Below are 12265 nucleotides of genomic sequence, written 5' to 3' on the forward strand. Positions count from 1 at the left end.
ACATTTGGAGACATTAGCAGTCGTGTGGGCGTTAGGACATTTCCGGGATATTATCTTGGGCTACCGGATAATTGTTTTAACTGACCATGCACCCATACGCGACTTGTTTAAGGAAAAAACTTGCACGGTAAGGTTGCCTGTTGGTTTGGCAAGGTAATGGAGTTTGATCCAGAGGTCAGATATTTACCAGGCCGTCAAAATGTCGTAGCCGACGCGTTGAGTAGAAACATAGCTGCTACCATAGCCGAGGATGTTGCTCTTGCTGAGTATTCCTCAGACACGGTAAAAGCGGAACAACATAATGATGCGATGTGGTCTCAAGTCTTCTATGCCTTGGAGTCTGGCGACGAGACTTGTCTACCTGAACTCCCAGTACCAATGACTCACTTCCATCTTCAACAGGGTCTTTTGTATAAGCAACCCCCAGGGAAGGACACTGCATATCAGTTGGTTGTTCCTGCTACCTTACAGCAAGCCATGCTACAGTTAGTTCATGACGTACCTCAAGCGGGTCATCCCGGTCACGATAGATGCATATGTGAGGTGAGAAAGAAATACTATTGGCTGACCATGAGGAAGGACATAGAAGCCCACGTCAGTCAATGTGTCAAATGAGCGGAAATACGAGGAACGACGGGACTTCCAACTCCCATCTTAGAGTATCCTCTACCGGAAAAACCCTGGGATATAGTCTCCATTGATCTCTTAGCGTTGCCAAGAAGTCGTCAAGGTTCAAGTTATGTACTGGTGGCAGTGGACCACTTCTCTCGATTCACTGTTTTAGCACCTTTACAGACGAAAACTTCAGAGGAGGTGGCGCACGCTTTTGTGACTTCAGGGATTTGTCCATACTCTACACCCAAGGTATTGCTCAGCAATAATGGCAGTGAATTTCGTAACCAGGTGTTACAAGAAATCTGTCGTATGTATGGAGTAAAGCAAGTTTTTTTAACGCCTTACAGTCCTAAGAGCAATGGCCTGGTGGAGAGAACAAACAGGAAGATACTGGAAGTCTTGAGACCAGTAATAACCTCAAATCAAGAGGATAACTGGGAAGACTGGTTATCACATGTAGCGGCGACCATCAACTCCTCAGAAAATTCATCAACTGGGAAGTCTCCTCATTATATCCTTTATGGAGAGGAGAAAGTGTTACCCTACGATTTGTTGGCTGGACCTCTTACTCCAGTATACAACGAAGAAGACTATGGAAAGGTACAGTTGTTGAAATTCCAACGTATACACAGTGAAGTACGGAAAAGATTAAAAGCCTCAAGAGTGGAGATGATGGCGAAACAACACAAAGGTAGTCAAGAAAAGACGTTACAGGCGGGCCAGAAGGTCATGATCCACAACCCTGAGAGAATTTCCAAGCTCAGACCTAAGTTCCACGGACCATATACCGTTGTGGAACGAGTACGTGGAAATACTTATAGAATAAAGGATGAAGCTAATGGAACTCAGGAGGTAGTACATGCTGATAGGATCAAACTAGTAAGTCAAGAGCTAGGCCTAACTAACCCTGCATCTGAAGTGTTGTCCCCTCTGTCTTCATCGCAGTCTATGTCGTCGTCCGTACCTGTCCCTAACCAAGAGTATTGCAGCAAGCTACGATCCCACAACAAGAGTGATTAAGGGAGTATCTTCTCTTGCAGATAAAAAAATGTGGCTGTGGCTCATACTCCTCGTACGTTGCTTGGGGTGGACCTATGGAAATACGTCGGACACGGACACGACTGCGTTAATGCCAGGAGCACTGAAGAGCCCACTTGGAGAAGTCGTGGTAGTGGAAGATGCAGTATGCGTCTACTATCCAATGGAAGGCCATCTCCAAACGCCAGATATTATCAAGGAGGTCTCCAAGGGCTTGTCGAATCTCAGACAGCAACTGTTGGAAGTGGGAAAGATGTTTAATCGAAACCCACGATTGACGAACTCTGACACTGAAGCTTTGGAACGAACCTTGCATGGAACTGTTGAGCTTCAGACTAGGCATATAGACAGGCTCACCGACAGGCTCACTAACTTGCATGTTGCTTTACCTAACGTACACTCTGATCTTTCCAAGCATGTCCATGCACGTACTAAGAGAGGACTTGTGGATTTTCTAGGAATCCTGTCTCAACAACTCTTTGGCACGGCATTAGATAAGGATGTAGTGCAATTGGGTAGACAGATGCATGACTTGACACTGGCCGCTAAAGCCAATAATAGATTAATCATGCATGTGTATAAACAGTTAGATGAGTTCACTAACAAAGCTAACGGGATAATTAGGACTACCAACCATCTAGTAGAGCTTGTGAATAACATCCAAATTAACCTACCAACCCTAGCTAAATTGGTGTTATTCGCTGAGTACTTACATGCTCTCGACGAGTCAACCACTGCTTTGGAGAAGCATGCAGCCAATATGGTGGACGGCTTAATCGATGCAAGTTTGAACAGGGTTAATGCTTTATTGCTGCCTACTAATATACTAACAAATGCACTTGATATAGCTATGTGGAAGCATGGACTTATGCCACTCTTTGATCTGAGTCAACTGGAATATTATTACCCATTGTTAGAGGCCCAGTTGACCCATCAAGGCATCCTGATATTGGTACCCATGAGGAATGCTGTAACATACCAGGCATGGCGGTTCATTTCCTTCCCTTTTGCTACTGCTAATAATACACTTGTTGTTATTGAAGAGGGTCCAGAGGTGCTAGTTGTCTCAGATGGCAAGAAATATGTAGCAGAAACGACTGTGGATGAATTTGAGAAGTGTAAGGCCTCATTTCTTGATCTCCATGTATTTCCTGCTTTCCATTCTGTCTTCGTACCATTAAAGGTAGAGGAGTGTAAGAGGGCCTTGTTGGACACAAATACTTCCTCTGCTCTGCAACGTTGCACCTTCCGACCCATTCAGTTGAAGTCAGTTTTCCATGCTCATATTCATGCGAAACAGTACTTTTACTTTCCTGAGACAGAGGACGTAACTGTGACTTGTGCCTCACAGAATCAATTCCTTACAGTAAAGGGGTATTATGTTGCACCTGATTTTTGTGAGTTACACAGTAAAGAGATAGCAGTTCTGCCTAGCAAGCATCATCTAGCTTTGTCAGTGAACTTCTCATCCCAGTTACGACCCTTTTTTACCTTCATTCAATGTTACTTCCTTGAATGTGAACAGGCTGTCTCATGTATTAAAGGAGCTTACCTTCCTCTCCCACCTGAACAGGACTGATTTAGAGCCTTATGTACTGTCCTATCTTCCTTCATACCTTTCTCCTTCTTATTTTGGTCCTGGCGTTGGTCTTCTACTTATTGTGGTCTTTTCCTGTGTTTGTGGTTTAGGCTACTATTTAAGGCGCCAATTAAGGAACCCACTGAGACCACGTGTCCGTACTCGCGGATTGCAAGTGGATATTCCTGAATAGTTAGCTACCCTACACTCTGGTTAGGCTACACGGTAGTTAGGACAACAATGTCGACGAGGACGTCAATGGTGTGGCCGAGCGATGTTCTGGTGTCAACATCTTTTTCCAATATGAAGTTGTAGTATCACACATTTTATATAATAATTTTTAAAGCTGTTTAGTCATAATTAACAGTGTGTAATGAAGTGTGAATGATGAACAACCAAATATCATTTCGCTGTTAGCTATGGTATAGAAAGAAGGTGGATGGCAGACCACAAGTGCCACCATGTTTCAATTATAAAATGAAGGTTAGGAGAAGTGAAAAGATATATGAATAGTGCGTAAGTGTAAAGTCCTGGGGAACCATTTATTATGTTGGTATATGTGAATGTACTTAATGCCATTTTATAGAGGTGTATAATGTGCTAGTTGAGTTGTCATTTATCTCTACTTTTTGCATAAGCCCAGAGTATATGTAAATGCTTGGCACCTCACTTTTAGCTGACCTCAGCACCGCGCCCTAGTCGGCACGGAGAGTGTACAGCGTCAGAAGACGTTTTATAGTTATCAAGGGAGGTGGTATCGCTCTTACATATCTCTCAGGCCGCAGTTATATTATTCTGTACCCAATAAAGAGAGATTTAATCTGCTCATTTCTGTCACCTTACGCTACCACTGAATAACAGACCAGCTTCCACCTTCTAGTGGCAGAGGACCTTTAGTGGGAAGTGTCGGGCAGTGACGGCGAGTAGCTGACGTGTACTACAGACAGTGTCGTCGATCTCCAACACGATGGTCTAGTTATACTATAACAGCAGAACACATAATATGTAGTCAACTGCTACTCCATAACAGCTACATTAAATTGGTGGCCAGCGGTGCGACGATACATATAATTGGTGCTAGCGGTGGCACGATATTTAGTGCTAGCCGTGTACCGATACACATTTACTCACCCATTTACTCGCCCATTTACTCAGTCATTTACTCACCCATTTACTAACTCATTAGCTCACCCATTTATTAACCCTTTACTCACTCTTTCATCATCCATTTACCTACCCATTTACTAACCCAATTACTAACCCATTTACTCACCCATTTATTCACCTAGTTACCCACTCATTTACTCTCCCATTTACTCGCCCATTTGCTCACCCATTTACTTACCCATTTACTCACCCATTTATTCACCCATTTACTCACCCAGTTGCTCACCCAGTTACCCACTCATTTACTCACCCATTTACTCACCCATTTACTAACCCGTTTACTCACCCATTTATTCACCCGTATACTCACCCGTTTACTAACCCGTTTACTCACCCATTTATTCACCCTTATACTCACCCGTATACTAACCCATTTACTCACACATTTACTCACACATTCATCCATTTACTCATCCATTTACTCACCCATTTACTTACTCATTTACTTACCCATTTACTCACCCGTTTCTCACCCATTTACTCACCCATTTACCCATCCATTTACTCACCCGTTTACTTAACCAATTACTCACCCATTTACTTACACATTTAATCACCCATTTACCTACCTATTTACCCACCCATTTACCCACCCATTTACTCATCCAATTACTCACCCATCTACTAATCCATTTACCTACATGTTTACCCACCCATTTACCCACCCATTTACCCACCCATTTACTCACCCATTTACCCGCCCATTTACTCACCCATTTACCCACCCATTTACTCACCCATTTACCCACCCATTTACTCACCCAATTACTAACCCATTTACTCACCCTTTTACTCACCCATTTACTGTCTCTTTCCTCATTCTTTTTCTCTCCAACAGGTCCACACTCATGACGAAAATGGGAATGCGAGAATTACGAACCGTTTTATCATCCATTCATTCATCCAATTATTGATCCATTTACTCATCCACATGTTCATTTAGCTCCACACCCAGCCACCTTCCACTTCCAGCTCCACTTTACCTCATCCACTTCTTCATTCACTCCCCCATTCACTTACTCATGCCCTATTTCCTCATCAGTTTACTCATTTACCATCTCCTTCTCATTCACTTGTCCCCTGCTTCCTCATTCATTTACACATTCATCTAGTTATTCATTTACTCATTCAGTTCCCCACCCTCCTACCTTCCACATTCACCCACACCCTAACTTCTGCTCCACTTCTCATATCGCTGTTACCTTATTCATCTGCTTCCTTATCCATATATTAATTAATTTACTCATACATGATCCACTGGTTTTCCCATTCAGTTATTCATTATTTACCATATGTTCACTTGTTCATTACTCCTCCACTTTACTCCTCCACTTACTCCTTCACTTACTCCTCCACTTGCTCCTCCACTTATCCCCCACTTATTCCTCCACTTATTCCTCCACTTACTCCTCCACTTACTCATCCACTTATTCTTCCACTTACTCCTCCACCTACTCCTCCACTTATTCCTCCACTTATTCCTCCACTTATTCCTTCACTTACTCCTCCACTTATTCCTCCACCCACTCCTCCACCCACTCCTCCACTTATCCCTCCAATTATCCCTCCACTTACTCCTCCACTTATTCCTCCATTTACTCCTCCACTTACTCCTCCACTTATTCCTCCACTTATTCCTCCTCTTATTCATCCACTTACTCCTCCACTTATCCTCCACTTATTCCTCCTCTTATTCATCCACTTACTCCTCCACTTACTCCTCCACTTATCCTCCACTTACTTCTCCACTTACTCCTTCACTTATTCCTCCACTTATTCCTCCAATTATTCCTCCACTTACTCCTCCACTTACACGCTTCAGGTCCACGCTGATGACGACGACGGTGGAGAGTGTGGAGAGGTGAGGTACGAGCTGTCTGGAGATGGAGTGGATAACGCTACACAGCCTGCCTTCTCTGTGCACCCCACGCTGGGAGAGGTGTACATGCTGAAGGTGAGAGAGAGAGAGAGAGAGAGAGAGAGAGAGAGAGAGAGAGAAACTAAAACGAAAAGCAGTTAAGAGATAATTAGTAGGCAATATCCAAAAACACTCAGAAGGACGCGATACATTCATCCATCAAATTGTAGAGAGAGTGAGAGACAGACAGACAGACAGACAGACAGACAGAATGACTGACTGACTGACTGTGAAAGTAATGATGAGGGAAATGATGTGTAAAGAAGTATTATCCAGAAACACAAAATCCACTAAATTCTGAATCACCAAAGCAGAGAGGGGAGGGGGAAAAGGAAATGAAATGTGGTAAATACTTGTCAGCACTGGAAGAAACGCAGATAAATGTAATACTAACTAACATCGGTAGATATAAACACACACACACACACACACACACACACACACACACACACACACACACACACACAGTATTCATGCTCACCTGTAACACGGCTAATTAGTAAACATAAGAAAACGTAATGGCAATCAGTGAAATATGAGATACAAAGCCTTCAGAGAAAAACAGGTTAAAGAAAACACCCACCCCAGAGTCGCCTCAAATGACCCCCAAGCCTGTCTGTACCACCTCACACTGGCCTGAAATACACGAAATAGTGACAGAGTTAAAATACGCTGTGCTTTATTTAATATGACGTATGGAAGTAAACTACACTAATATCCAGTCTACACCATCACCCCCACCATCACCCCACACCATCATCCAACACCACACCATCACACCATACCACACCATCATCCAACACCACACCATTACCCCACACCATCACCATCACCCCACACCATCACCATCACACCACACCATCACCCCACACCACACCATCATCCAACACCACACCATCACACCATACCACACCATCATCCAACACCACATCATCACACAATACCATACCATCATCCAACACCACACCATCATCCAACACCACACCATCACCCAACACCACACATCACACCATACCAGTAAGCCTGTCATTAGTCACGTGACCAGTGCTGTGTTAAAATACGTCTACAGTATGCTATAACCGCTAATACCTTCTTTGGCTGTGTTTAGTCCCGCATCCCGCGCTGTGTTACCTTTTAGCAGCCAACAGAGTGTCGACCATATTACGGGCGATCAGCGGTATGGAAGAGGCTGTTGTAGGCGAGAAAGGACCTAGGAAAGAAATGGTCGGCAGATAGAAGGATTAACGTGTTAGATGAGTAATAAGAAAACAGTAGTAGTAGTAGTAGTAGTAGTAGCAGCATTAGTAGTAGTAGAAGTAGTAGTAGTAGTAGTTTAGGGGCGGCGGCAGTAAAAGTTGAAGTATCAGCAGCAGTAGAAGCAGCAGTAGTAGTAATAGAAGTTGCAGTAGTAGTAATTGTAGAAGTAGTAGTAGTAGTAGTAGTAGTAGTAGTAGTAGTAGGACGTATCAGTAACAGCAAAAGTAGTGATAAAAATTGTAGTAGTAGTAGTAGTAGTAGTAGTGGTAGGAGTAGTAGTAGTAGTAGTAGAAGTAGGAATGGTAGTAGTAGTAGAAGTAGGAATGGTAGTAGTAGCCTAGAGTAAACCCGACGGGCTGCATGAAAAAGTCCCCCCTTTCACCTGCAGTCTGTCCAGGGTAGGGGGGAATATGAGGGACGTGTGTATAGCCGGGCAGTGGGGCAGCTCGCATATTATCAGTGCCACCAAATGAAGGGGTCCCTCTACCCGTATAAGGAATTAAAAAGGTAATATATATTAAAAAATGAGAGGACAAGATGAATAGACCCACAAAGGCAGAGAGAGAGAGAGAGAGATGGAGAGAAAGAATGATAGGGTGAGACGCGAGAAATTGTGTGAAGAAATCAAGCCAAAAATAGGCTAAACTGAAATGATAAAAGATATAAATAGATAGATAGATAGATAGATAGATGGAGATAGACAAACAGACAGACAGATAGATAGACAGATAGATAGATAGATAGAGAGATTGAGAGAGAGAGAGCAAGGGAGGGGGTGACGTGAGGGATGGAGAGGAAATGAAAGATATTGGTAAAAAGCAATTCAGGTTGGAGGAAATCAAAATAAAAAAAGGTGAACTTATTAGGAGAGAGAGAGAGAGAGAGAGAGAGAGAGAGAGAGAGAGAGAGACAGACAGACAGACAGACAGACAGACAGACAGACACACACACACACACACACACACACACACACACACACACACACACACACACACAGAAACGAGAGAAGAGAGGCAGACAGAGAGACAGACAGACAACAGACAGACAGACAGAAAAGACAGGGGAGAGAGAGAGAGAGGGGGGGGGAAGGAAGGACGAGCGGACATTGACATAAGTAGATTGATGGGTAGGTAAATTGATAGATAGAGATAAGGATAGTTTAGTAGATAGATGGGCAGATAGACAGATGCGGACGGACGGACGGACATTGACAGGTAGGTTGATTGACTGATTGATTGATAGGCAGATAGACAGAGGCAGACAGACAGACAAAGAGACAGACAGACAGATGGATAGATAAAGCAGAGAGACAGACAGACAATACTCGTAGTTAATCTCATGGATAAAGCTATATTGGTAACATTTTACTTTCTCTGCATGTCTGTACGAATACCATAATTACAAAAATCATTATATTAAGACACATCCCTAGCCCATTGTATGCCCCTGATTTTGAACCAAAAGTTACTGATTTTATAACATCTACGTGTACATCATTATCTGTGATATACTGTATATTGTATATATTAGACACGCTAAAAGAAATTGCTCTGACCTGTTAAAGAAAATGAATATTCTTCAGAGTAATATTCAGTCTAAACAGGTGCTGGGCCAACGCAATATCTTTTGGGCAAATCTTATCCTCAACCAAATTTGGAATAAAAAAGTGTAAAATTCGTAATTCCAGCTTAACAAAAGAAAACATGCTTTATAATTACTCTCCCTGTATTTTAAGTTCGGAAATTTACTTACTTTTTGATAGCAGAAAATAATTCCTTTAATGGGAAGTCACTGTTATTTAAACCCATAGTTCGGCTTCCAGAAAGCCGGACAATAACTTGTTATAACCTCTAAATAATATTGAAATTGACACCAAAAATGTTTTAAATAGTTAAATTCTTAATAAATTCTGTTCCTACACATGACAGTATCTTTGTCACTACTTGAATTAGTGTTTAGTGTTTATCCCAGGTATTTAAATTCACCAACTTTTAGTACCCTTCACTTAATGACTGTTCTTAGAACAGAATTTTTATAATTGTGCTTGAAAAGACAGCAAGCACATTTATTTGTGCTGAACATAACACCAAAACACCAGCCATGGCATCGTTTTCTATTGTATCTGCCTAAAATTGGAGTCCACTTGCAGAAGAAGTCATATTCCAATCATATGAACAAAGCCAATCAAATTTCATAATCTGAGTTCATAATTACATCCCCTTCTGCTGCTGACTAAACACTCACTTAGCTTTTCAATCTATGTTTTTCAAATACAGGAAATCAAACTTCCCCTTGCCTGACATCATTACCAGTCATCCAAAACTGAGACATTCAGTTGTCACGCCTGCTAGATGGAAACTGATGTCTATAAAACCAGAATAATATATTAACATAAAAAAGAGGAATAGCTTTATCTAAAAGTTTACTTATAAAGTTAAAATGATACAGCTTAACAAATGCTTATTTTCAATCTGTAGAAGTATGTACACACGAAAGCACTAACTTCTCCCCCTTAGCAGCCACAGTCGCGGCCAGTGGGCGACCAGGCGATCGAACAGCCCACACCCACCACCCTACCCCAACCCAAGTGTAAACGTTGTTGGATAGATGTGGAGCAGCCAAAGCTGGTGATGTTACGTTGTGTTATGAGTGTTTTTATAGACAATCAGAACCAGTAGGGGTAAGTATATAAAGGCATTTAATGTGTATAACTGTGCTTTTATCCACAACATGTGAGGAAGGCAGAAACTGAAAGTCAACCTACGTTGTATTAGGTGGTATTGTCTTTATACTTACGGCCTCTATTATAATGTTACAAGTATAGTAAAGTGAATAGCATCTGTTGAAAGATATGATGTCTTTTCTCATACTGTCTCACTCCCGCCATCACCATCCTTCTCTCTGGGTTCCTGTCTCCACCAAACACCTCTCCTATCCTCTCGTCCGCCACTCCCACCCATTGTTAACCAACGTAAATAAAGGTAGTGATGAAATGATCCGTCAGGTATTGATCATACTCGTATCAATATTATCATACACCTCTGTATTAAGCACCAACAATTTAATAACATACAATATATCTGTATACCTGCCAACCATTTCATCCTGTTGTAAGCTGTTACTTGACATACACACTGCAAGTTGGGCCTTGTTTTAAAGGCCTTAGGGTTGTTTTTCGTTAACACAGGTTATGTGTGGTTTTGGATGTCCATTAATTCATCTTAACGTAGCAATTAAAGCCTTACGTTATAAACACGTAAGGTTTGTGTTCCTGTCAGTACTGCATTAACCAAACCAATCAGGGATCAGCTCTGACGAACCACAAACTCTCTGCTGTAACGAAAATGTTCCGACCTCTTGTCGCACAAGTGACACAATGTCATTATGTATACGACTGAACGTGCGTCAATCGTATACTGTACATAAAGGCATTGTGTCACTATTGTGACAGCTCGGAATATTTTAATTAAAGCAGAGGGTCTGTGGTTCGTCAGAACTGATCCGTGATGGATTTCGTTCATCTAAAAATGACAGGAACATAAACCTTATGTGTTTATAACGTAAGGCTTCAATTGCCACGTTAATATGAATTAATGGACGTCCAAAACCACACATAACCTGTGTTAACGAAAAACAACCCTAAGGCCTTGTAACACAAGGCCCAACTTGCAGTGGATATGTCAAGTAACAGCTTACAACAGGATGAAATGGTTGGCAGGTATACCGAAATATTGTATGTTATTGATTTGTTGGTGCTTAATATAGATGTGTATGATAATATTGATGTGATCAATACCTGGCGAATCATTTCATCACTACCTTTGTTTGCGTTGGTTAACAATGGGTGGGAGTGGTGGACGAGAGGACAGGAGAGGTGTTTGGTGGAGACAGGAACCCAGAGAGAAGGATGGTGGTGGTGGGAGCGAGACTGTATGAGAAAAGACATCATATCTTTCAACAGATGCTATTCACTTTACTATACTTGTAACATTATAATAGAGGCCGTAAGTATAAAGACATTACCACCTAATACAACGTAGCTTGTCTTTCAGTTTCTGCCTTCCTCACATGTTGTGGATAACAGCACAGTTATACACATTAAATGCCTTTATATACTTATCCCTACTGGTTCTGATTGTCTATGAAAACACTCATAACACAACGTAACATCACCAGCTTTGGCTGCTCCTAATCTATCCAACAACTTTTACACTTGGGTTGGGGTAGGGGTGGTGGGTGTTGGGTTGTTGTTGTTGTTGTTGTTGTTGTTGGCGCCTACTCCCAACCGGGTTTTCTTGTCTTTAAACAAGATGACTTTATATATTTATTTATTTTTCTTTTTTCTCAGTCTCTATTGTTCATTTCTATGTTGCTCCTTATATTCATAATTACTTCTCTTCGTTTCATTATTCTGGCCACTGTGTTTGGTACAACCTGTAATTCATTTTGTTTTAGTATTTCTGTTATTGATTCTCTTCCTTTAATTTCTCTTGTTAAATCTTCGTATGCTTCACATGTGAATACATGATGCTGATTTTCATTCTCTTCTTGACACGTCACATATAAGGTTAGGCTCATACTTTTTCTTATAATTTTCTTTCACTTCTAGCATTTTGGTTCGAATCAAAAATATTATTTTTGCGCTTTCAAACTCTATTTCCTCTAGGTATCTCTGTAGGCCTATTTCTTGT

At 41.6% G+C, this 12265-nt stretch overlaps 1 protein-coding gene across 1 annotated transcript in view; it reads left to right on the forward strand.

The window, feature by feature from the left end:
- The window catches only part of LOC145398723 (putative neural-cadherin 2), a 197066-nt gene that overhangs the window by 145771 nt on the left and 39030 nt on the right, over positions 1 to 12265 (forward strand). The window contains exon 5 of the mRNA XM_080271523.1: positions 6222 to 6353. Within this exon, the coding sequence (XP_080127649.1) occupies positions 6222 to 6353 (132 nt within the window). The remainder of the gene's footprint in view (positions 1 to 6221; positions 6354 to 12265) is intronic.

Source organism: Coenobita brevimanus, chromosome 46 (genome assembly GCF_032717465.1).
Source record: "Coenobita brevimanus isolate Jiangsu-jjx chromosome 46, ASM3271746v2, whole genome shotgun sequence".
Taxonomy (NCBI): domain Eukaryota; kingdom Metazoa; phylum Arthropoda; class Malacostraca; order Decapoda; family Coenobitidae; genus Coenobita; species Coenobita brevimanus.